The following is a 27,686-nucleotide window of genomic DNA, read 5'->3' as shown; positions in this document are numbered from 1 at the left end:
TTTTTTCTTAGCCAACACTGAACACAATCCAGAAAAACAGAAAGGTTTCCTTTTCCAGAGAAGGACTTCAGCTTGGAAAAGTCATCAGACCAGGTAGGCTCTTTACAGCAAACTACTTGCATAAATGAAACCATATTTTCTTCTGTAGTAGAAAAGTCCACAGCCCAGATGCAGAACTATGCTGACTTATCTAGGTAAAGATCTGGACACTAAAATATTGAGCAGTAACAAATACAGTCTAAAAATGTAGCTGAATATCATAATAATGTTAGAAGGGTGCAGGAAAGGGCACGAATACAGACTATCTTTTGTGGGTTTCTGATAGCTTTTAATTTCGCCACACCACTGCCTAGTAAACTAATATCATGAAAACCAAGAACAAAATCTGTGCTTGTATTGGCTTCTAACTGGTGCAGTTTGCCTAATGAAAAGTCAGCCAACACTGAAGCAAGCACTTACATACAATCCATTTACTTCCTGTCTGTCTGCAGATGCCGACAGGCTGTAAATCACTACATTCCCACTGGGCTCTAAGCGTACACCTGCACGCAGCCTTACTCATCAAATAAAACTCTTCCACGCTAAGCAGTGCTGCTGCTTTGCTTATGCTGATTTTCATAATCTCCAATTTTTGTCATTGTGACAGACTTTTCAAGTTCCCTGTACTTCCAAGCATTCTGAATTGCTCTGGTGATGAGTTGAAAAATAAATCCAACAAACAAACACACACAAGTTTTTTTTCCACATATTATATCAGCCTGAATTAAAGTTGCTGGAAAGCTGGAATGGCACAAGCCACATCTTTTCTGGGAGGGGTAGAGGTGCAAATTCTGTTCTGGAAGGTATGCTGAGAATTTCCTTTCCTGCTCCTTTCTGGCCTGCCTTCTTGTAACTACAGATGAAGTAGCACCAGACTGTAACATGATCTCCAATAGACTTTGCACCACTTCCCATTTTTACCAAGGAAAAACTGACTACAATAGCAAAAAGATCTTGAAATTGCCCAAGAGGAATATCCAAAGACCTATGGGAGTTGTTTAACCCCCACAGAGTTTAATAGTTACCTAAGAACTTCATTCTTTTTGCAGGGGAAAAAAAAAAACAACCAACAACCAACAGTAATTCAGCTGTTTTCCATTATATAATCTCTCACTTTAACATACCTGGGGAGAATGTTGAACCTGTGCAATCCACTGCAATAGCCCTGTGCACTGCCAATGTTCATTTCCATCCTGTAGGATACTTCCCTTTATCATAAATGTTCTCATTCTACCTGCATGATGTCTGCTGACGCACACAATTGCCCATTCTAGATATTGAAACATCGCAGATGACCTCTGAATGTTGTCTTCATAAACCACTAATATTGAGGATAGTTTACCCAAGCAATGCTAGTTTTATCAGTACCTGGGCTTTGAACTGCTACTTTTTGAGCTGAGTGGTCACATCACTTTCCCACTGACACTATGGTCCATTCATCCAGTCCATCTCTCTTTAATTTGGCTAAAAGGCCACTAGAATATGCTAGCTCCCTTGTTCCTCAATCCCACTGCTATTTTCATTAAGGGTTCTGGGAGTTACACTTTCTGGCCAGCTCTATTCCTATGCAAGCTTCCAGTGACAGCAAGGGCTTTTCTGAAACATGATCAAGAGACAAACTTCTAGTTGTCACACTCACAAAACATGAACATCTGTAACATAAATATAACATGAAAACACTAGTTCTCAAAGCAGGAATAAACAGGGGTCTCCTTCACAATGATTGGAAATCTGATTGGAAATGATTGGAAATCAGAAATTAATGAAACCCCCAGAATAGCAGGGCACTCCAATTTGATCTATATATGGATGAACACAACTCCACTTTATATGCAAAACTGGGCAGCAGCACCACTGTCCTTGTTTTTTTTTTTGTAGCAGATCTTATGTGCTATGCTGGTTAAATCTGTGTAAAGAGAAAAATCACATTCATTGCTGTCATTTTGAATGTTGAGCAGAAGTCACTGTTGTCTTGGCAACCAAGATAATGCTACAAGGTACTGGAAGCCCAGCCTGGCTAGAACCATCTGACTGGTACAGACGGGTACCTCAATTCTCCTATTGCTTCTGTTGGTGAAAATCCAAGAGAATTTAATTGAAATTGCTTAGATTAGATTTAGGTCACAGGAGGATCAAGTTATTATCAATAAAGTTGATAATAACTAAGTTGTTTATAGAGAAATCTGACTGTTAGGAGAAGAAGCAGCTCAAAGCTGTATTTAGAACAAAATTCTCAACCCTTTCCCCTCCTTATAGGGGGATAGCCAGTGTGTACCTTCACTGAGGTGATGGTACAAAGATTTCATTATATTGATTAACAACTACCCACAGGAAAATCTTGATTGGCATGAAGATAAGCATTATCCTTCAATTTAATGAGTATAAAAGTTAGCTTGAGATGTGCTGATTTAGTAAGTCTCCCAATAGCTACTTTTGTCAAGAATGTAAATATTCCTTCATTCTTCAAATATTTTCACCTACCTTGCTGCAATCCTTCCAAGTTCCAGCAAACAAAGGCACACTTCTCTTGGCTGCTTGTGCAGAACTGGTAAAGCAAAATCAAGATGGAAGACATTTATAAATAGAAGGTATTTTAAAGATCTTAGTGATGAATGGAACCTAATCATCAACATCTGTTAATCTTGAATCAGATAAGACTTGGTTTTCTTTGGCTTGCATTGGAGTTTTACTGGAACAAAAAGGATGGGATTGAGCAGTTCGCATTGCAGATGATTTAAGAAGTTATCATTTAGTTAATCCTTTAGTTCCTTGGAAAATACCATTCTAAATCTACACCACTGTGAAATTGCCTGGGTTATTTGGTAACCTGCAAGCAGTTTGCAACTGTTAGGAAAACACCTGAAAGCTCTGCAGAACACTAAAAGCAGTAGAATGTCAAAAATAAAGAACACCAAAGTGATCCTTTTCTCTCTATAAGATATGAGAACTCCTATTCTCTAGATCAATATTTTTCTCACCCCATTTAAATTACACAAATAACAAAAGAGCTTTAGTAAATTTGGTTCTGAATTTGCTATGCATCTACTCTTAAAGCAAACATGAAACTAAAATACATAAAGACAGCTTGTCATAGAAAAGAATCCAGGTAAAACACTTTTTTTCCTGTATATACACACACATATGTGCAAACTTCCATGCCTGGATTACACACAAGACCTATAGGTTTTAAGATTTAGGAAACAGCTGTAACACAGCATGAATTTCTCATTAAGAATTATGCCAAGAATCCCAAATTAATTCCTCCCTCTCCCCTCCCATTCAGAGAGGTAATGGTCTGGAGAAGTCCAGCAAAATATGTAAGCAAAATCCAAAAATCAATAAATAAGGAAAGGTCTGGGGCTGTTGGATAAGCAACTCTCCAAAAAGAGGAAAGGAAATAGAAAAAAAATAGGATAGTAAAGAAAAAAATTCATTATCAGTACATTGTTGTGTTCTCTTACTGCAGTAAAACCTTCATGTGGTGGATAAAGTTCAGGCTCTAGAAATTTCCACAACAATCAGAAGATTTGCAACTTATTCAATCTGAACAAATAATATTATTTGCTCAGACTGAATCGACACCAAAAAACAATTCCATGAGCATTTGCACAGATCAGAAAAGAAAAGACAAGGCATAAAAAGGAAAAAAAAAACAGTAACAAAATTGATTTGGTTTTAACAAGGTCAAGACATCCACTGTATAAACATTTGCTTATCTACAAACTCACCTAACTCAAATGCATGAAGGAAAAAAATAGCATACCTGAAAAAGACATTTCAATGTCCAGTTAAAGCTCTGAAAGTCACTGCTTTGGCCTACATTGTGTGTATGAGACACAGAAAGGGAATCCACAGACTTAAACATCTCTAAATAACTAACACCCTGGAGCAGGTCTTCAGCTTCTGCAACATTAAGTTCCAGCTCCTCTGACTTGAATCAATGCACAGTAAGTTGTGTGAGTTGGAAGTTCATCTCAATAACTTTTATTAGTGTACATGCAGCACTTAGAGATGTATGCATTCTTCCTCTCTAAGCTCATCCAAATATATTTCCAGAAGTTAAACTGCAGAGCATGAAGACTTAAATGCCACTGCACTAGGAAAAGTATTTTTATCCTTCAGCCATCTCTTATTAGGAATATAAAAGATACAGACTTTGACAATCTGTCTGATAGGATAGGATAGGATAGGATAGGATAGGATAGGATAGGATAGGATAGGATAGGATAGGATAGGATAGGATAGGATAGGATAGGATAGGATAGGATAGGATAGGATAGGATAGGATAGGATAGGATAGGATAGGATAGGATAGGATAGGATAGGATAGGATAGGATAGGATAGGATAGGATAGGATAGGATAGGATAGGATAGGATAGGATAGGATAGGATAGGATAGGATAGGATAGGATAGGATAGGATTAACCAGGTTGGAAAAGACCTTTACGATCATCAAGTCCAACCCATCATCCAACACTATCTAATCAACTAAACCATGGCAACAGTTAAATGAATTACTAAAACTACCTTTGCTAGTAATCAGAGTCTTTTAAAAGTGTTATACTCATGGGCCTAGAACTCTATTCTGCTGGTTTTGTCTTAATGCCCAAAAATAAAACTTCATTTTAAGACATAAGGCATCCCCAAAATCTAAATGGAGTAAATCAGTTTTGGAATAGTCAAAGGGAGTCCAGTATTTCTGAACTGCAATTCACACACACTCACATCTGAATGACTTTGGAGGGGAGGAGAAAAATAGAAGCTCAACTAATTTTTACTTATTTATGCCCAAAAGATCCATAAATAGAACTGGCAGAGGATTTAATGAAGAAAGGAGAAATATTTTTCTGACAATGTTTAAAGTCCCTTAGCAAATCTGACTCAACATAATCTAGGCACATTTCATGCATTTCACATGGAACAGCGTGACACAGTGGAATCATTGTTAGAAGATGAAGAGCTGTGCAGGCAATAACCAGGCACAAAACCAAACATCTGGTCATCTGATAAGGAGACGGTGACACAGCACTTCCAACAAGAAAATGTTAGCATTCCTGAGGACTATACCAGCATATGCATTCAGGAACTTCAGAGACAAACAAGTGTGCTTTTGTACACTGCAATACCCACTGGAAATAATTTGGATTTTCAATTCTTTTCCCCAAATACAGACATATTATGGCCTTCATCACCCAGCAAGAGACTGGTTAGGATATAGAGTGAAGGCCACGAGATTGCATCTCCACACCTATCTTGGTCCCAAGCATTCAGTATAACCTTGAGCAAACAACTAACACTTTCAAGTGCTCTGATTTCTGAGTACTTAGTTTGAATACTTTGTCTGGTGCTATTCCACAATAAGTGGAAGAACTCAGTATTTAGTAACTCTCAAAAGTCTGCCTAATAATCTTCTTGGAAAAAAATAAATAAATCTACCTTTACACTTTCTTTGCACCCAAAAAACAGAAGAAGAAATGTTACACACACTTTCTTTCTTAGTTTTACTCATAGAACTTCAGTTAATTGGTATTTCTGAAGCACTTCTAAACCCAGAATCATAGAACGGTTTGGGTTGGAAGGGACCATCGAAGGTTATCTATTACAACCTCCTGGCAGTGATCAGAGACGTCCTCCACTAGATCAGGATGCTCAGAGCCTTGTCAAGCCTGACTTTGAGTATCTCCAGGGATAGGGCCTCAACCATCTCCCTGCACAGCCTGCTCCAGTGTTCCACCACCCCCATGGTGCAGAACTTATTCCTAACTTCCAACCTAAATCTCCTCTTCTCTCATTTCAAACCATTGCCCCTCATCCTATCACTGCAGGCTATTGCAAACAGTCCCTCTGCAGGCTTCTTGTAAGCCCCCTTCAAGTTCTTGAAGGCTGCTATTAGCAATCCACATGAGTGGAGTACTATATGATGTGAAGAATTCCAAGGATGAGTAAAACTGAAGCTTTCCCTAACATGTCTGTGCAGTAAGTCCATTATTATCCCCACCTTATACATGGAATTAAGGCATGTGTGTATATAAGACACACAAAAGTACCCTTAACTAGGTGATATTCTTAAACACCTATTGTCTGATCTCTAGGGTACTGCTGAGTTTCCAAATGCTACCTTTGTATGAATGAAATCAAACAAAACACAACAAGGGATCCCATTACAAGGTCTGATACAGATCCTCCTGATGGGAGCTATGTGATGGAGCTATAGACATTTCTTCCAAAAATATTCAGTAGCAACATCAAAATAGTATCCCAATTGCCACCAGACTTTCATACTTGATTAGAGAGGTCTTCAAAAGATTGGTCCTTTGAGCCTTCTTCCTGTCATCTTTCACCTACTCCTACTTTTCCTTCTGATTCTATAGTAGGTTTTTTCATTTTAGTTGGTTGTTTGGGTTTGTTTGGTGGTGTGTTGGGTTTTTTAACCATTGCTTTGACAACTTTTGCTCTTAACTTGTCCCAAACATATCTTTACTTCTGAGTGAAAGAGTTATATGACCACATACTTAAATCAAGGAGTTGTCATCCCCCATCCCCCATTCAGCACTATCATTTATAGAAGCCTCAAAACAATTAAGGTTTCGAGCACAGTAGCTCTATGGATAGTAAAGAATTAGTCTAGTATTAATATAGAGATCATCTTAACACTAAGAATTTACTGGAATCTGTGAATTTAAGATGCTGATCCAAAGGCAGTAATAACAGTGCCCAGAATGCTTCTATAGTCCTCAAACCGAGATGTATTCAATAGTATTATGAGTTGTTTAGTAACATGTTGTGAGAGACAGGACAAAGCCTTGTTCTGATGCAACTGCATGAAAAATTTAATGTGCTGTTCTGAGCTGTAAATGTGTCACTAAGAGAATGGTGAAAGCCCTTCCATTTCATAAAATGAAACTGGATAAACCAGAGTGTAAAGGCCCTGTGTGCATAACAAAAAATGTTAAGCAATCAACACTGAAGTGGTGGTGTTTAAAAAAAAATCTTAATCCAAATGATATTAGACTAGAGGTCAGAGGTGCTCATGGTTAAGACCATCATTTCCACTGAAACACTGGGTGCTTTTCTTTAGGGAAGCTGCCCACTAAACTCGATCAATAAGTTGCATCAAAAGAAGGCCGTGTCACAGTTTGTGAGTATGGAATATACAAGCACAAAACACAAATACAACCACATCATCCAACACCTCCCAAAACAAACACACACATTGGCATGCTGGCACACTCGGTGGCAAACCCTTTTCTTGCTGAGTAGACTCTATCATAGAAGAGATGCAGAATATTCACTGGTTCCAAATCCTATAATCATCCAACAACACCACGTTACCGACAGAGTTCAGAACTTCACTTAACTAAAGCAATCATACAAACTGTTACCATTCTTACTGTTTGGCCAAGAGGAGTTTCCTTCAAGGATTACACAATTCATGTTTGAGCACCATAATTATAAAAGTCTCCATCTAGAATGCTTCCATAAATTGAATTACCACAGCTGTGTGGATCTGCTGCCCTAAAACCTACAAAGGGGAACTTACAAAATAAAGGCATCACGGGAACAGAGGAATAGGAGAGCATTATATCCCTTAAAATGCAAAGAGCTAGGGCAGTTCTTTCTTATGTTTGCAAGTTTCATTGTACTAGGCAATGTCCAACTTCTTCACTTCAAATCTTATTGGTCATCTCCCATGTGATTACCATGTCCAGTAAGAGTTTCATTTGGAGGATTTAATTAACATAACAGAGACAATACATATACCCACCATACTATGTCACCTTTGTGATACTAATTTCTTCACTGCCAAGCATTTTCCTCTGGAGATCTAAAACAATGTAATTCAATTTAAAAGACTCCACAGGATAAAAGATCAAGCAAATTAAAAAAAAGGGGGGGAGGGGGCTGGGGGGAAGTTGTGCTGGAAGAAGAAGGCTATAAAACAATAAATCAGTTGCAATGCAGACAAGACCTCTTGAGCAACAGAACAAAAAAGCCTCTTGATTCAGTACAGTGTGTTCACTTGTCTTCTATGGAAACCAAGCTGTCAATCACCACAACTGCTTTACACTTCTATTGAAATTCAGATAGCAAACAAACAATTTATTCTCTTCATTTCATGATGTTTGGCTGAAACAAACTCTCAAGGTAAGATATATAAAGTTTTCCTTTGAAGAGAGAAGAGTAAAAATAATGAAGAGTATGTTCCATTACAACAATAATTTCTTAATCTTTTGACAGGACATCCTGAAGCACTAGTGTTTGGTAATTTTTGTTCAGAGCTGCACAAAGGAATAAGCTGGGGGTGGGGGGAAGAAGTCAGTATAAGATAGAAAAAAAAAGATCTTAAAAAGTCACATTTTCTTGCCTCCTGAGCCACCCATTGAGCCTGCATGAAGAGCTACTGCAGATGAATGTCTGCAGCCAAACTGAGCATGCACTTGTATCCTACCCTCCTGAAAGAGAAAAGCACCTTCTTAAACATCCAACTAAGGAACAGCATTCCACAATCACAAAATCCTCTGCATGCATGAAATCACAGCAAGATGTTTGTCTCATTTAAGTTCCTCTCAAACTCAACTTAAATGAATTTTAAGTGATGTGTCCTTGTTCATGCTTCAGATAAGTGACAGAATTAACACATCAGACACAGGTCAGATTTGGAGTCAGGATCTCTTAAAGAGAGCTATTCTGTCTTTCAAGGCAAAACACCAAAGTTATTAAAATTGCCAGCTATTATGTAAACAAGTACATACCCAAACCTTCAGACTCAAACAGGCAGGTATCATCCACCCCTACATCTCTGCACCAGGATAAGAAGTTTGCTGTGTTGTCCCGTGCGAAAAAAGACCCTGATGGAGCATTGGCTTTGCATGGAATCTTCCGTACTGGTAAGGTCTGAAAAACAGAAGTTCTCTCTTTAGATAATGGATACATGCTAACATAATGCTGAACTGTTAATGACATTAAAATAACTGCCACCAACACATTTCCTTGTCCATTCAAGGATTCCAACCAAAGAAGAATTAAGTGAATTCAACAGGTGCCATGGGTTAGCTGTTTGGGTGGGTTGGATTGGTTGATGGCTTGGACGCGATGATCTTGAAGGTCTCTTCCAACCTGGTTTGGTTTATTCTAAATAAAGTTTATTCTAAACAGCATGAAGTTGTCAACCACAAAGTCTTTTCAAAAGCATTGTGATGGGCTACAGGATGCGACGATCACACAGCTGAATCAGTGTTATCATCATCTTAGGAATATTAGCACTGCAATTTTGAGCCTCAGTGTTTGGTCAAAGGAGATGCTACTGATAAATTATATCAATATCTGAACCTGGGGAAAGAGGGAGGAGGGGACCTGCAGGAAGGCTAGGAGTGTTTAGGAGGGCTTGTAGTGATAGGACATGAAGCAATAGTTTTAAACTGGAGCAGGGTACATTATGTTGGACATTAGGAAAAAGTTCTTCACAGTTAGAGTGGTAAAATACTGGAGCAGGTTGCTCAGAGATGTGGGTGGAGATATTAAAGACCACACTTGATGTGGCACTGGGCAGCCTGATCCAGTTGGAGGTGTCCCTGCTCATTGCAGGGCAGTTGGACAAGATGATTTTTGAGGGTGCCTTCCAACCCAATGTATTCTGTGAAGGAGCAAAGCTATCTTCCTCACAGACCAACCGAAATCAAGCAAAGCAAGCAACCAACCAAGAATGCTATTAGCACTAGGCAGATTTCTAGATGAGCACAATTCCCACATCACACTAACTTTTTCAAAGAAAGAATGACTGTCTGAACCTGAGGCAAATTCTCATTATCCTCTACAGACTGCTTTCCCCTGTGGCTTACAGCCTTCAGGAAGAAATAACATAGCATTAGGCCACCTCTACCCCCACCTCTCCCCCCTTTCCTACATTCTTTTTCTGGAGATTTTAATTGGACAAGTCTAATAGTCTTAAAAGAGCACTGGCTTCTGTTAAAAAAAAAAGGAGTCACAAAAAATTCTCTGGCAGCCAGCTGGAGGAAGGTCAGCCAGTCCAGTCTGCAAGTGGAGAAAAGCTGTAAAAACAAGCCTTTTGTTTCATCATTGTCTACTGCAACCTTACACAAAACATTGCAAAAAAACTCTGAGAAGTTCCTTCCTCAAAATAATTTCCACAGCAGAAGTCTAACCTGACCTTACTTCCTCCAGGGCACATGAGGAACAAGCAGTGTGGGCAGGGATGCTTGACTGCCTGACAGCAGCATGAAGTGAGATGGGAAAAAGCCAAGGAGCAGCCAGCATTGGGCTGCTCCATGAGGGAAGATAAGCCAGGAGCCAAGGGTGACTCCAGCAGAGGCCGTGGTAGCCCTCATGGGCAGCAGTGCACTCCCACAGCACCTGAGCAGGGCAATGCTGGAGACATACCAGGTTTGGCCAACTCTCCTGTGACAAAATTAGGCAACAAATCAGGTCTAGTGTCTGTCCAGGAGGACAAGTCAGAAACAGCAGAAGACAAGGCTAAATGCAGTGCTACAGCAGAAGCTGGACTTAGAATCATGAACCAATAAGCTTAGAAAAGACCTCAAAGATCATCAAGTCCAACCTGTCACCTAACACCTCATGACTACTAAACCATAGCACCAAGTGCCACGTCTAATCCCCTCTTGAACACCTCCAGGGACAGTGACTCCACCACCTCCCTGGGCAGCCCATTCCAACAGCTAACTATCTGTGAAGAACTTTCTCGTAACATCCAGCCTAAACTTCCCCTGGCACAGCTTGAGACTGTGTCCTCTTGTTCTGATACTGGTTGCCTGGGAGAAGAGACCAACCCCCACCTGGCTACAACCTCCCTTCAGGTAGTTGTAGAGAGCAATGAGGTCTCCCCTGAGCCTCCTCCTCTCCAGGCTAAACAATCCCAGCTCCCTCAGCCTCTCCTCATAGGGCTTGTGCTCGAGGCCTCTCTCCAGCCTCGTTGCTCTTCTCTGGACACGTTCAAGAGTGTCAATGTCCTTCTTAAATTCTGGACACAGACTTCAGCCATAAAGCCCAACCAGCAAGAGGCAAGGATGAAGATGAATCCACAGCATAGCTCAAGAAAAAGTGGTGCTTCCAAAAAGAGCTTCTGGGCTACAGGTAAAGAGCTTAGGTTGAGGTCCCAGGTGGGGCTGGTCACAACTGTTATAGTATTTTGGCTCCCTCAGGTCCTGATATCAACTATTCTGGGTTTTTAGTGTCTCAGTGCAATTAATCCTTTCAGAATCATATAGCTAGTTTATAGACAACTCTAGCCTTTGAGTAGATTCAAGAGGCTCCATTTCACTGCACTGTATCTTAATCTAATTGCACAAAACACCAGCTGTACATAGCAGCTACTTAGTCATGTTCTCACAGAACCAGCTACAAATTGGTTTAACACAGTTCAAATCAAACCAGAATGAAATTCTTTGCCCAGAATACCTCGGCTTGGACTAGAGCATCTGGAGTGATAAATGGATGTTGAACCAGTCAGTGCAAGGGGGCCAAACAAATTACACCTGACAGAACTGTACTCTCTGGAATTTTCAAAATGATTATGTCTAAATTAGAGCACAGATTCTGGATGACCTTATAATGGATTAGCAGCACTGTGGCAGGAATAAGATGACAAGAAGCCAGCTCCAGTACTCCTGACACTTGCAGGCTGGTGCATAAGAGTCTTCAGGAAAGGAGACAAACTACAGTTACTTTTTATGTGAAAGCAGACCTGCAGTGTCAAATTGTGTCACCTCCCAGTTTTACTCCTCAGTTCTCCTCTCTGAATTTTCCACAGTGCCTATATGTCACTCTGCTCTCAAGTTCTCCTCTGCTGAAAACTAGCAAGGCTTCTCCAAGAAGAAAACTATTTATAATCCCGGAAACAACCCCAGCCAAAATAATAAAGAGACATTGTGCTATATGGCTGGTGGCTGCCATCTGGCACTCAGAGGAGATCTGGGCTCAGTGCAGGCACAACCAATCTGCTATACTCGGCCCTGAGCCCACAGGGCATGAGCAATGCTGCAGCACTGGCCCTGAAGAACAGGAGCCACTCCTTGTCACAGATGCACTTGGCAGTACAAAAGCAGCTAGAAGCAAGGAGGTAGCCAGGAGAACCTGCACCACCTTTCTTCTAAAGGGGATACTAGGAAGGCATTGCAATGCCTGGCAGGAACACAGAAAATTCCAGTCTTCCACTGGGTCACTCCTGCTCCCCAGTACAAACAACATACAGATAAATCTGGTTCTAAATATGTTATGTCTTCTGATTTAGGGGATTATAAGGACTGAATATAGACATTATTTCAATAAAAGCCATTCAGTATAGATGCTTTAGGTGTCAGAAATTTATGCAACAGAGTCAGCAAATTAACCATCTAAAAATTCATGTATGTAATGGACTATGCATAAGTTATGTTGCTACACCTGGACAACTAAAACAGACTTTAAACATATCAAACTAGCCTCACTGTGAGGCTTAGACATTCACAGAGCTTGCAACATTTCTTTTACAATTATAAAGATCAATGTCTTTTAAAAGGACACTTTGGTAGCAGCAGTTACTGACAGCAATCAGTAAGAGTACAGAACTATTACACTTAATTAGTCAAAACTTGGTATATTCTCTAGTATCTAAGAGAGTGGAATTAAAAATGCTCGATTAAACAGGTGGCCTAAACAATATGGAATGGAATGGAATGGAATGGAATGGAATGGAATGGAATGGAATGGAATGGAATGGAATGGAATGGAATGGAATGGAATGGAATGGAATGGAATGGAATGGAATGGAATGGAATGAACCAGGTTGGAAAAGACCTTGGAGAACATTAAGTCCAACCTATCACCCAACACTATCTAATCAACTAAACCATGGCACCAAGTGCCCCATCTAGTCTCTTCCTAAACACCTCCAGTGATGGTGACTCCACCACCTCCCTGGGCAGCCCAAACACCCAAATGTAAGAACAAGGCATACCCTGGGCTATAGAAGGGAAAAAAAACACAAACCCCACAAACCTTTGAGTCATTTTATGGAACAAGTCCGACAGAAATAAATATCCTTGGCTTCAAATGATCTCACTAAAACGTAGCATGTCATATTTCAGCCCATTTCCTCCAATATTAGGGTCTTGCTGCACAGCAAAATACCTCATCACCATTCAAGGACAGCACCAACAGGTTTATCACAGAAATCATAGAGAAATGCTTCTATTTTTTTCTTGTTTTTAATCACCTAATAAATTTCTCTATCACCTTTTAAATAAAGGCCACTTTTTGCATGCTTCCAAAGCCGGCACTGTAATGTTCAACCTGTAACACATGAAAGCTCTTATTTAGGAAAGGGTTTAATGCACAAACAATTTTTACTGATTTGTATAAATGGCCTGACTATCTCAAAAGTGCTTTCTAGCAGATCGTTCTGAAGTAATTAGGTTTCCATATGGCAAAAGTGACTTTTGTTGACATAGTGTAGTATAACCACAGTTGCTTTGAAACAGCAGTGGCTGCAATTACTCCTATCAAATATCACGAAAACAATTCCCCAGTCACACTCCTTTTACAGTCTTGTCTTGTTGATGTGCATGCATGTGGTTTAATGCAGGATGTGAAAGTGTGAGTGAAACATATGATGCAACCCTGGAAAAATGCTGTCAGGTTCACTTGGAAACCCAAAAGAGCCTCTCAGTCACCAATGCTCTGAAATCACATGGAAAAATGTACTTTTTGTTCTCCAAAAAATGAGGGTCCACCAATACATGTTAGAAGTCCCACCTTTGGCTAGCAGTCTTGAGACATAGTTTCCAGATTCCCAATCATACTTCCCTCTTTGAATTGATGATTGTCACTTGCAACAGAATGAAAGGAATAAAGATTTGCCATATTGTTATGGAAGAGGGTTACAGTTAGGTAGGCACTTGATGACCTGCATCAAAATAGCAGTGGAAATTACACTATGCAGACCTCAGTATCTGCCTGCAGTGGGGTCTACTGGCTATACATTCATATATATAATATATCAGCCAAACAGAACCTGCATCCATCTCACAATTTTGTCTTTCACCTTGTTACTGACCACAGAGTTATTCTGTTTCTTCCTAAGTTCTACCCTCATTTTGCTCAGGGACTCTTAAAAATGCCTTCCTAACCCTTACAAAGAAATTATTATCTCATATATTATTATTAGTCATTATAATATCTAATATAAACAACACATGTTGTATAATAGCTAATTACCACTATTATATTTCATATATTTAATATGTGTTTAATATCTATTTAATTTTAAATATATTTACATATTATATAAATATGAATATATGTATAATGTATATAAAATGTATATATTAATATTAAATATAATTATATGTGTTATATTGTGTATATTTATATTATATTATATCATATCCAGAACATATTATATTATATCATATCCAGAGGGACCTTGACAGGCTGGAGAGGTGGGCACAAGCCAACCTCATGAAGTTCAATAAGAGCAAGTGCAGGGTCCTGCATCTGGGTCGAGGCAATCCCAGGCACAAATACAGGCTGGGCAGTGACTGGCTGGAAAGCAGCCCTGAGGAGAGAGACTTGGGGGTGCTGGTGGACAAAAAGCTCAACACGAGCTCTCAGTGTGCACTTGCAGCCCGCAAAGCCAATCAGATCCTGGGCTGCATCAGGAGAAGTGTGGCCAGCAGGTCGAGGGAGGTGATCCTCCCCCTCTACTCAGCCCTGGTGAGACCCCACCTGGAGTACTGTGTCCAGTTCTGGAGCCCCTATTACAAGAGGGATGTGGAGGTGCTGGAACGTGTCCAGAGAAGGGCCACAGGGATGGTCAGAGGGCTGGAGCATCTCTCCCATGAGGACAGACTGAAGGAGTTGGGGCTGTTCAGTCTGCAGAAGAGAAGGCTCCAAGGTGACCTCATTGTGACCTTCTAGTATCTGAAGGGGGCTACAAGAAGGCTGGGGAGGGACTGCTCAGGATATCAGGGAGTGATAGGACTAGGGGGAATGGAATGAACCTGGAGGTGGGGAGATTCAGGCTAGATGTGAGGAGGAGGTTCTTCACCATGAGAGTGGTGAAACCCTGGAATGAGTTGTCCAGGGAGGTGGTCGAGGCCCCATCCCTGGAGGTGTTTAAGACCAGGCTGGCTGAGGCTCTGGCCAGCCTGATCTAGTGTGGGGTGTCCCTGCCCATGGCAGGGGGGTTGGAACTGGATGATCCTTGTGGTCCCTTCCAACCCTGACTGATACAATGATACTATGATACTATGATATCATATTAGAACATATTATATTATATCATATTGTTAGAATTATTAGGATAGAGACTGTAAAAGAATTTCTGCCACAATCTTCTGAGGGAACATCATTTGGCTCCTTATCTTTTCTTAATTTGTTAAACCTAAGCAAGCTGAAGTTCACTGCTACAAGAACTTGCTCCTACTGACTGTTACAATTCCCCTCAGCACAGAGTGACAATACCCCTAGCCAATCATCATTTATTCAGTTGCTCTTAATGCTTCAGGAACTCAAACCTAAAATGTTTCAGCTCTCATTTATAAAGCACAGAGGTGGTGTCCCAGACACTCATTTCAGCAAAGGCAAATTAAGTTTAGCTTTGCAGTGCCAAAATTCAGGCTTAACAAATGGCCATAAAGCATGGACAAGCATGAAGTAGCCATTAAATAAATGAAGCTGTAATACCTACAAGGTGAAATAATGACTCCTTGGCAAGGTGGGCCTGCTTTTTTGCTTTCCCCCTACCTCATTTATTATGGAGGAGAACGCTTTCCAAATAGAGTAAGTGGACCAACAAGCAATAGAATGTGCTAAATGCATAGGCAAAAATGCACAGAAGGATCTCTGAATATGGAAATACATACACAGAATTTCAAATTAAGCATTTCCCACTAAAAATAAATAAATAGAATAATAAAATTTAATTAAATATAGACCTATAATCCTCCCTCAGCCCTCCCAAAACACCCCAAGATGGAAATTTTGAAGGCTTAGGAGATATCAATAAAAACTGCCAAACTTTTCCAGAGGCATGGAAGCAGGAACAGTTTCCAGATACATGAAAAATGACATTGCACTTACAACAAAGAAAGCATCCCTAAGCAGTCCACCTCTGTAGCAGTTTGGGCTGGGTGCCCTCTGCTACATGGAGTGCTTCCTGTGTCCAGAGGTCCAGCCCAGTGGGCAGACACAGGAAACTAGGTATTTCCTACCATAATTCTCTGCACCACTATAAGATCCAGCACGGGGTCTGGCACTTCCTCTTTCTTCTCTCTCTGTCACCCGGTAAGTGGGGGAGATGTCTCCCGGCCATGGACCTGGCTAGGCCCAAGGCCACGGGGGGATGGGCAGTCTCAGATCTGGCCAGCTGAGACTAGCCTAGCAATGGCAGGGAGGGAAGAAGGAGCCCTGGGGGTCTTGGGTGTACCCTCAGGTGGGGATGGGATGTTTCTGTGTCTGCTCTGGGATTTCTTTCATCACTGTCCTTCTGGCTCTCTGTACACACTCACCACCTTTCCATTTAAACTTTCCATCACTTTTGCAATCCGTTTGTTTGTTATTTCTGCCCATGCTGGGGAGGGGGGTCTGCCTCAACCCCTATGTGAGTCCTCAACACCTATGTGAGTCCTCAGGGGCTGCAGGCTGGCCTAATTTGCACTGGTAGTGTGATAAATGGGGGGGGGGGGCGCAGCATCAGGATCTGCTTGCTCAGCACTGTCCTGATGGCTGTGTGGGAGCTCATGTGAGCCACTGCCACATCAGCAGTGAGATGCAAAAGCCAAGAACTGGAGAAGCTGCTCTCCACATCTTAGGAGGATGCTGATGGCTGTAAGAGATCTCCACCCATGTTGTTTGCTGTGGTGGATGCTTTGCTTTGCTTGCTTCTTCCAAAGCCCTCAAGTTTCATATAGTGGACAGTAAGAAACAGATACTTAGGGAATGTTGCTGCTGGGACACCATCCCTGGAGGTGTTCAAGAGGGGATTGGATGTGGTACTTGAAGCCATGGTTTAGTTAGTCAGGAGGTGTTGGGTGACAGGTTGGACTTGATGATCTCTGAGGTCTTTTCCAACCTTATTGATTCTATGATTCTATAACCCATCAAAACCGGCAAAACATCGTCCTGCAGTGAAATACATCTGCACTGTCACATAAGGACTGCAGAGAGATGTCATTTTAGTGGAATAGCAGGTTGGATTTCAAGTTTAAAGATCATGTGTTGGCCAGATTTGTACCCTACAGAATCACTGAAGAGATCTCCAAAGCCAAAAATCACTCATTATCAACTTGCTAGATTCGAGGCAAGCATTTGTGATCGCTTTGGAATTTCTGATATGCCAATGAAAATAATTAACATCATCAGGGCTTTATATCAACACACTGAATACCATGTTAAAATAAATACAGAACAAAGTGAATGGTTTAGTCATGCTATTAATGCCAAAGTGGAGTACATTCTCCCACTTCTTCCACACAGCGTTAGTTTTAACTTCTTAAGAGTAAGCGCAGATGGAGAATAAGCTTAAATAAGAGCAATGTCGGTTTGAAAAGTTTAAATTGTGTTCATGCCTCTGTTGTTCTAAGTGCTCTGTCCATGACACAACTCACTGGTCACCCAGCAAAAGATGAAAACCCTGGTGGTTATCCAAAAAAAAAAAGGGGGGGTGGCATTAACAAGTAGTTATGAAAAGCTAATTAAGCAGAAACACTGCAACTCCCACGCCGAGCAATGTGTTAGAAAGCCAAGGAATACAAGAGATGATTCAATTCACATACAAAGCACCAGACAACTGGGATACTCAGAAGTAAAAAATGTCAAAAATTGGCAAGGAAGAAGCCTCATTCACCAGCTTCTGCACATCTGATTATTTGATTAGTGACTGATTTAAATGCAGTCAAGTCACATGCCTATTTCAGCATATGGAGGCAATATCACAACATCTGCCAGAATCAGAAGGCCACCTATGAGACATTGGCTGCTGGGCAGTTGGATAATACACAGAGACCAACAACCAAGAACCTTCCATTGGAAATCAGGTGAGGCTCAACTAATGGAAGCTGACAACAAAGAACCCACTTAAACAGATGTCAGAGCCTGTTTCTGCCAACTCAGTTCGCGTAACGGGCAGGACTAAGTCACTATAGTCCAAAGTCTTGGGGAAGTCTATAAACTGACTTTCACAACATACAATCATCAAATCATAGAATGCACTGGGTTGGAAAGGACCTCTTGAGGCCATATGAGATGTAACAAATGTAAGTTCCAGGTTCTACACATTGGCCACAACAACCCCATGCAGTGCTACAGGCTGGGGTCAGAGTGGCTGGAGAGCAGCCAGGCAAAAAGGGACCTGGGGGTGCTGCTGACAGTAGGCTGAACACAAGCCAGCAGTGTGCCCAGGTGGCCAAGAAGGCCAATGGCATCCTGGCCTGTATCAGGAACAGTGTGGCCAGCAGGAGCAGGGAGGTCATTCTGCCCCTGTACACAGCACTGATTAGGTCACACCTTGAGTCCTGTGTCCAGTTCTGGGCCACTCAGTTTAGGAAAGATGTTGACTTGCTGGAACATGTCCAGAGAAGGGTAACAAAGCTGGGGAGGGGTTTGGAGCACAAGCCCTATGAGGAGAGGCTGAGGGAGCTGGGGTTGCTCAGCCTGGAGAAGAGGAGGCTCAGGGGAGACCTTCCTGCTCTCTATAACTACCTGAAGGGAGGTTGTAGCCAGGTGAGGGCTGGTCTCTTCTCCCAGGCAACCAGTACCAGAACAAGAGGACACAGTCTCAAGTGGCACCAGGGGAGGTTTAGGCTGGATGTTAGGAAGAAATTCTTCATAGGGAAAGTGATTTGCCATTGGAATGGGCTGCCTGGGGAGGTGGTAGAGTCACCATCACTGGAGATGTTTAGGAAGAGACTTGATGGGGTGCTTGGTGCCATGGTTTAGTTGCTTAGATGGTGTTGGATGATTGGGTTGGACATGACAATCTCAAAGGTCTCTTCCAACCTGGTTTATTCTATTCTATATATTCCAAGCCCTGTCTAGTCCAACATCTAACACTGCAAATTCTATTAATAGTATTTCAAAGATCTTGCAGCAGCAATTTAGAAACTCCAGCTCCACAAATTAAAAGCCATTACTTCTATTTATCTACAATCTGAAAATGCTAGCAGGCCTAACACACACACCAAAAAATTGTTGTGGTGTTTTTTTTTCCTAATGTTACAATAGCATTGAACAGAGTGATTACTACAAAACATTATTCCAGAAAGAGATTGCAATCAAAAGTTGATTAACAAGTCCATTAACACCTCTGCTACAAGGACAGCTTGAGGGAGCGGGGGCTGTTCAGCCTGGAGAAAAGGCTGCTCTGGTGAGACCTAATAACAGCCTTCAGTACCTGAAGGGAGTCTAGAAGAAGGCTGCAGAGGGAATGTTTCCAAAGACCTGCAACGAGGAGTAATGGTTTGAAATCAGAGGTGATTTAGATTAGATGTTAGGAAGAAGTTCTGCATCATCAGGGTGCTGGAAAGTGGGAAGAGGTTGCCCAGGGAGGTAGTTGAGGCCCCATCCCTGGAGATATTCAAGGTCAGGCTGGAGAAGGCTGTGAAGAAACTAATCTAGTGGAGGATGTCCCTGCTCACTGGAGGGAGGTTCTACTAAATGACCTTTGTAAGTCCCTTCCAACCCAAACCATTCTATGATTAACAGACACTAAGGTAAGTCATGACAAAGTGTTCCTTGCAGTGTTCCTAAAAACAAGCACCATGGGAAAAGACTGGGATTCAGTACTTCATTCTCACTCAGCAAATACTCTGCACTTTGCCCTCAGATCTCTTCTTTTCAGAACTTTACATGTAGATAGGGATTTGTAGAGCTAGCATTTCACAAGAGATTTTTTATGTAACATCTGCTTAGAATAGAATCACAGAATCACCAAGGTTGGAAGAGACCTCAAAGATCATCAAGTCCAGCCTGTCACCACAAACCTCTTGACTAAACCATGGCACCAAGTGCCACATCCAATCCTCTCTGTAACACCTCCAGGGATGGTGACTCCACCACCTCCCTGGGCAGCACATTCCAATGGCTAACAACTCTCTCAGTGAAGAGCATTCTCCTCACCTCAAGCCTAAACTTCCCCTGGCACAGCTTGAGACTGTGTTCTCTTGTTCTGTTGGTGGTTGCCTGGGAGAAGAGACCAACCTCTTCCTGGCTACAACCACCCTTCAGGTAGTTGTAGACAGCAATAAGGTCTCCACTGAGCCTCCTCTTCTCCAGGCTAAACAATCCCAGCTTCCTCAGCCTCTCCTCATAGGGTTTGTGCTCAAGGCCCCTCCCCAGCCTTGTTGCCCTTCTCTGGACACATTTAAGTGTCTCAATGCCCTTCTTAAACTGAGGGGCCCAGAACTGGACATAGTACTCAAGGTGTGGCCTAACCAGTGCAGAGTACAGGGACAGTCCTCACAGTTACTCTTTCACAGAAAAATGAAACCTTATGTTTGATATGTGACCATGAGCTTCCCCCCATTCCATCTACAAAAGCCAGAGCTGAATTAATGCAGAGCTAGCTGAAGAATCCTACTTTCTAAATTTCCCTCATTTATGTTGTTGTTTAACGAGAAAAACAGGAGGATTGCATTTGAGTAAGTTCGTGGCCGCTTGGCAGTGCTGGGTTGACGGCTGGACTTGATGAACTGAAAGGTCTCTTCCAACCAAAAGGATCCTGAGACTCTATTTCACTGTCACACTGCACCACATGAGAATGAACACAGCAACTACATGCAGACGTAGCCATTTTCCCCTGAGATAGAAACTGGTCACATCTGAGTGGGTTTTCACAGGACACATTTGGGAAAGCACCTCACAAGCCCACAATCATGCCTTATCAAACGTCACATTCTTTAAGGGGATAGGGTTCTCTCCAAATAAAGCTAAATATGAGAAATATTAAATTTTGGCAAAAACAACTCATTTTCGTCTCAGAAATTTAAAAATCACTTTTTCCCCTGAACCATTCCAGAAAAATCCCAACTTAAGAACAATGCTTAGAACATTTCAGTTGGAGTTGCTGAAGCCCATCAAAACACATTATAGGTTCTAAAATTTCATATGGAAAGAGGTTTCCACACTTTCCCTTACAGTGTGCCGTAGTGCAGTTCAAATAACCAACATATTTCTTACACCTGGGTCAGGGCAATCCCAGGCACAAATACAGGCTGGGCCAGGAGTGGCTCAAGAGCAGTCTGGAGGACAAGGACTTGGGGGTGTCAGCTGATGAAAAACTCAACATGAGCCAGCAACAGTTGCTTGCAGCCCAGAAGGCAGCTGTGTGCTGGACTGCATCCAAAGCAATGAGAGCAGCAGCACAGGGAAGGGATTCTGCCCCTCTGCTCTGCTGAGACCCCTCCTAGAGCACTGCAACCAGTTCTGGTGTCCCCAGCATAGCAGGGACATGGAGTTGATGGAGCACTTCCAGAGGATGGCCATGAAGATGACCAGAGGGCTGGAGCACTTCCACTATGGGGACAAGCTGTGAGAGTTGGGGCTTTCAGTCTGGAGATGACAAACTTTATAACAGCCTTCCAGCACCTAAAAAAAGTACAAGAAAGCCAGGAAGGGACTTCTTAGAAGGGCTTAGACAGGACAAGATGAAACAGCTTTGAGCTTGAGGAGCAGAGGTTTAGACTGGATATTAGGAAGAAATTCTTTTCAGTGAGGGTGGTGAGGCACTGGAACAGGTTGCCCGGGGAGGTCATGAACACCCCCTCCCTGGAGGTGTTCAAGGCCAAGTTGGAAGAGGCCTTGAGCATCCTGGTGTAATGGAAGGTGTCCCTTTCCATAGCAGGTGGGTTGGAATTAGATGATCTTTAAGGTCCATTCCAACCTAAACCATTCCATGGATCTATGACTCTATAGAGTGATCATGGATAACTTTCCACTGGCAGTTTGAGTAACAAATGTCAGAAGCCACTCAAATCCCTCCATGTCACTGTAACATGGGTATACTGCTATAATGCAGTCATGCCTTTTCTGCCTTTTCCCCCTGGTTTTCCCTCAAGGACCAGTTTCACACTTCGCGTGCCTTCAAAGGGCAAGGCAGGGTGTGGGGTTCCCAGCCCTTCCTGTAAGATTAGTTCCAAATGGTGCTTTACCTTACATGAGCCAAGTCTCAGTGAAGACTGTGATAAAGATCTACGAGGTCTAAAGGAAGAGATCATTTTTTCAGATGCTTTATCTGTTCACTTTTAGGCTTTCCAGATGTTTAACAAGAACAATTTTTAGGCAGATGCTGAAAACACTGAGAAAGAATTTCACGTGTAGCTCACCCCAGGTAAGTCTGACTCTCCAAACCTCTGTGTCCATTTATTTTTTCTAATGAAAAACTGCATCTTTGCCTTTCTGATAAAGAATCTGATTTTCTGTGAGTTTTCCAATTAGAAACCACGAGGAAGCTGCTGGAGCCCTGGGAATTCTGGGCTGGCGTAGGCTTAAAAAATGTCCATGATTCAAAAAACATGTTGGAATGTTAATCTATACAGCCAAATTTCCAAACCAGCCTCAAATCAGCCTCTCAAGTTGTGAACAGAACTTTACTGTCTACTTGAAGCATTTGAGGTCAATTTACAGATACAAGCCCAAACAGAAAGACGCAGTGATTTAAACAAACAAATTAGACATAACTAAAAGATCTATAAATTGGTGTCTGTGCCTCCAACTGACTTCTGTTTTCTCTTTCTACATGGCAGACATCACTTCTGGCTGTATACTCACCATGCTCACTATTTCAGAAATTTTGGGTCATTATTTTAAGTTCACTTCTGGTAAATGATCAGGTGATCATTACTTCTATGATCAAGTGACTGCCTGGTGGATGTGGGGCACGCTGTGGATGTAGTCTGCCTGGACTTCAGCAAGGCCTTTGACACCGTTCCCCACAGCAAACTCCTGGCCAAGCTGGCAGCCCCTGGCTTGGACAGCAGCACTCTGAGCTGGGTTAGGAACTGGCTGGAGGCTGAGCCCAGAGAGTGGTGGTGAATGGTGCCACATTCAGCTGGAGGCCAGGCAGCAGTGGTATCCCCCAGGGATCAGTGCTGGGCCCCATTCTGTTTAATATCTTCATTGATGATCTGGATGAGGGGATTGAGTCAGTCATCAGTAAATTTGTAGATGACACCAAGTTGGGAGCAGATGTTGATCTGTTAGAGGCTAGAAGGGCTCTGTAGAGGGATCTTGACAGGCTGGACAGACTCTAACAGGATGACATTCAACAAGTCCAAGTGCCAGGTGCTGCACTTTGGCTGCAACAACCCCATGCAGTGCTACAGGCTGGGGTTAGAGTGGCTGGAGAGCAGCCAGGCAGAAAGGGACCTGGGGGTACTGCGTGACAGCTGGCTGAACATGAGCCAGCAGTGTGCCTAGGCAGCCAAGAAGGCCTACATCAGGAACAGTGTGGCCAGCAGGAGCAGGGAGGTCATTCTGCCTTGTACTCAGCACTGGTTAGGCCACACCTTGAGTCCTGTGTCCAGTTCTGGGCCCCCCAGCTTACGAAGGACATTGAGACTCGAACATGTCCAGAGAAGGGCAACGAAGCTTGGGAGAGGCCTTATTGCTGTCTACAACTACCTGAAGGGTGGCTGTAGACAGGAGAGGGTTGGTCTCTTCTCGCAGGCAACCAGCACCACAACAAGAGGACACAGTCTCAAACTGCACCAGGGGAGGTTTAGGATGGAGGTGAGGAGAAAGTTCTTCACAGAGAGAGTTGTTAGCCATTGGAATGTGCTGCCCAGGGAGGTGGTGGAGTCACCATCCCTGAAGGTGTTCAAGAGCAGACTGGACATGGCACTTGGTGCCATGGTCTAGTAGGCATGAGGTCCTGAGTGACAGGTTGGACCTGATGATCTTTGAGGTCTTTTCCAACCTTATTGATTCTAGGATTCTAACTGGACCAAATTCTGTAGCTCTTGCTTATTATGTATTCCCTAAAATCTACTAGCACTATGTTTGGCCTAAGAGTTGCACAATGAAGCTGAAGATGGTTGCTCTAAATTATATTTGCTCAAGCTTTCAAAAATAGATGCTAATTTCCACTCTAGTCTCCAATCTCACACTTCTGTTCCAGACTATTCCTAGTAGCCTCAACAAAAAGCCCCACAGAAAGATCTAGCAGAAAGATTTTCATAATTCTCTTTAAAGACTTAAAAAGACAGGTTACAAATCATTTCACATGAGAGGCAGAATCCAGCAAATCTAAAAATGGCTATTTTGAAATTTGTATCTCAGAAAGGTGGCGAATGCCCTCGCCCTGGAGGTTTTCAAGGCCACGTTGGACGTGGCCTTGAGTGACCTGGTCTGAAGCAGTAGTAAAAAAAGGTCACAAAAACTTCCAGTTTTTACACAAGTTTTGTAAAGGGTCTAAGAATTAGTATTCCATTAAAATGTTAATTAAATATCTCTGGGAAAAAGCTTGAGATACCTTCTAGTTAAATTGCACTATTCAAAAATCAAAGGTTGGTTCTCCTGTAGACCTGATTTCAGTCTGAATCTTTACAGTATTTTTCCAAAGCAGGAGCTAACAGGCAGTTAACTAATTAAATCTGCACTGCTTTTGCCAGGGCAGTTATCCTGAGATGCAAATTCTGATTGTTTTAAGCTGAGGGAGAGTAGGTTTAGACTTGACATTAGGAAGAAGTTCTTCAGTATGAGGGTGGTGAGGCTCTGGAATAGATTGCCCAGGGAGGTTGTGGATGCCTCCTCCCAGGTGGTGTTCAAGGCCAGACTGGGTAAGGCCTTGAGCAGCCAAGTCTAGTTGAGGGGATTCCTGCCCACAGCAGGGGAGTTGGAGCAGAAGATCTTTAAGGTTCCTTCCAACCTAAGCCATTCTATGATTCAATGTCAGATAAAAGCGGATGGAGGGGGTATGCAGGAGCATCCCTATCTTGGCTTTATTGACCAGAGCAAGGCCAATTCACACAGAGATTAACTGTGCTCCAGCACAAGGAATAAACCATGCTTTCCCCCAGGATAAGAAGTATCAGTGGGAAGAATAACCTGGAGAGACATATCTCAGGTGCTTCTTCCAGAACGGTGTAGCTCTGCCCTCACCACAGTGTATGGCTTTATGCCTAAAAGCTTGTAAGGAGTTTTTCAATGTATTCACCTGGAAGATGCCAAACAGACAGCCACCAAATTTCCTAAATTTGTTTAGAAATCTCCTTTTAAGGTCTGATGGGAAACAGAACTCCATCCTTCCATGGAAGCAGAAAAGCTTTAGCTGTAAGTTATTTGCTAGGCATATAGAGTTTATCCACATGGCCTGTTGCAGGAAAATCTGCAAGACTCCTGGTAGCACTCCAGTTGAGCATGAGCTCAGCAAGCTATTGACATGTCTGAGAATGGTGCAAGGAATTCTCTAACAAACAGCTTTACAGTCTTATGGAAATGATTCCTTCCAGATGGATTAGCACTTGTGAGTCATTTTGTAAGATTATTCTTTTCCTCTCATATTCAGATGTCTGCCACTATAAAGATTAATACACACAAAAAAAGACAATCCTGTACATTTTTTGTCCTCCCAAGTAACTGAGGGCCATATCTGTATTGTGCATGATTAGAAATTGGCTCTGCAAGCTTTTACTGCAAAACAAAAGTCTCCAGTAAGTACTAGTGTGCAGACAAGCAAATTGCTGCCCCAGACCACAAAGAATCTGTTCACAGCCTAACCACATGCATGCAATTCTCAGCTGGAGAGTCAGACTTATAAATTATGGAGAGCACCTGAACATGGCTCTGCTATAGCAGAGGACTCTACAGAGGGCACACTGGCTCAAGGCCCCAGACATCCAGAATGCTGTATTTTCTGGGACTTCACCCCAGCTACAGGACAGAGATAACCTTGAGAAACTGAAGCCTGCAGCAAAACATCTTAGGAAAGATGCTGAGTTGCTGGAATGTGTCCAGAGAAGGGCAACAAAGCTGGGGAGGGGTTTGTAGCACAGCCCTGTGAAGAGAGGCTGAGGGAGCTGGGATTGTTTAGCCTGGAGAAGAGGAGGTTCAAGGGAGACCTTCTTGCTCTCTACAACTACCTGAAAGGAGGTTATAGCCAGTTGCAGGTTGGTCTCTTCTCCCAGGCAACCAGCACCAGAACAAGAGGACACAGTCTCAAGCTGTGTCAGGGGAAGTTTAGGCTCGAGGTGAGGAGAAAGTTCTTCAATATGCTGCCCAGGGAGGTGGTGGAGTCATCATCACTGAAGCTGTTTAGGAAGACACTGGATGATGCGCTTGGTGCCATGGTTTATTTCATTAGATGGTGTTGGGTGATAGGTTGGACTTGATGACCTTGAAGGTCTTTTCCAACCTGGCTAATTCTATTCTAAAAGTAAAACCACCCTGTTGATTAGATCAGACTTTCCAGTTGGCCATCCATGGTCCAAAAAAAGCAAGGTCCACATACTTCAAAGGAAGATACTTCAAAGCAGATAAAAAACAGCAGGGGAAAACTTCCAAATTAAAAATAAAACCCAAAAACCATATTGAAACAGAAAATTCTCTCTATTGCATGCATGGATTCACTAAGTATATTTCCCAGGAGCAAGGCTACAGATGCCCCCTCCCTGGAGGTTTTGGATGGATGAGGCCTTCAGCAGACTGGTCCAGTGGAAGGTGTCCCTGCCCATGGCAGGGGGGTTGGAACTAGATGATGTTTAAGGTTCCTTCCAACCTAAACCCTTCTAGGAATCTATGCATCTATGAAAGCTTTTGATATAGTGAAACTGCAAAATACACTTCAGATACTAGGACTGTTGGTAAGAGGTGGACAGAATCTCTTCATGTAAGGAAGCACAGGAACATTTTCTTATTTCCCTATTTTCACAAACAGCTGCAATAGAAATCCACCTGCACATCCAAGGACAAAGTTTTATTTCAATGCATTCAATTTCATCTTATTAAATTAAGTCCCACTGGAAGAATAAAATTAAGTACTTATTTGAATTACATATTGTAGGACTTAAGAAATATTTGTGTCAGGATTTGTTTTGTGCTTAATTCCATTTCTTTTATAGGCTAAATCAAATATAGATCACAGTATCGCCAAGGTTGGAAGAGACCTCAAGGATCATAGAGTCCAACCTGTCACCACAGACCCACGACCAGACCATGGCACCAAGTGCCACATCCAATCTCCTCTTGAACACCTCCAGGGATGGTGACTCCACCACCTCCCTGGGCAGCACATTCCAATGGCTAACAACTCTCTCAGTGAAGAACTTTCTCCTCACCTCGAGCCTAAACTTCCCCTGGCACAGCTTCCTAGATCCCAGCTTCCTGAAAATGAAGTTCAATTTTAGATTCCAGTTCTTTATCCCAAAGTATTTCTAAGAGCTTTGAGTTCAGATTTATCTGATTCACCTCTGAGAAGCTGGAGAAAAACAATGATACTGCTTAAAGGTATTTTCATTCATTTGCAATGGAAACATCATTTTCAGTGGACTGTTCATAAGTATCTAGGCAGCTTCAAGGATGGTGGGCAAACTGTTATGCCCTGGCTATTAAAAAGGTGATAACTATTAACACAAGTTATTTATGTTTATTTTAAAATCTTAAATAACAGGCTTACTAAACTAAGCACAAGCAAATGTGG

The 27,686-nt window shown here is 42.3% G+C and overlaps 1 protein-coding gene across 2 annotated transcripts in view; it reads right to left on the bottom strand.

Annotated features, from left to right (window-relative positions):
* Nucleotides 1-27,686, bottom strand: part of GAS2 (growth arrest specific 2) — an 88,093-nt gene that overhangs the window by 37,487 nt on the left and 22,920 nt on the right. For both annotated transcript variants that reach the window (XM_068148582.1, XM_068148583.1), the window contains exons 4-5: nt 8,794-8,935; nt 2,521-2,584 (exon numbers count right to left, since the gene is read on the bottom strand). In XM_068148582.1, the coding sequence (XP_068004683.1) occupies nt 2,521-2,584; nt 8,794-8,935 (206 nt within the window). The remainder of the gene's footprint in view (nt 1-2,520; nt 2,585-8,793; nt 8,936-27,686) is intronic.

This window comes from Melanerpes formicivorus, unplaced genomic scaffold (genome assembly GCF_026170545.1).
Source record: "Melanerpes formicivorus ecotype bairdi unplaced genomic scaffold, bMelFor1.0.p_v2 SCAF_16, whole genome shotgun sequence".
Classification (NCBI taxonomy): domain Eukaryota; kingdom Metazoa; phylum Chordata; class Aves; order Piciformes; family Picidae; genus Melanerpes; species Melanerpes formicivorus.
The sequence above is the reverse complement of the archived record's forward strand: the minus strand, read 5'-3'. Positions and strand labels throughout refer to the sequence as shown.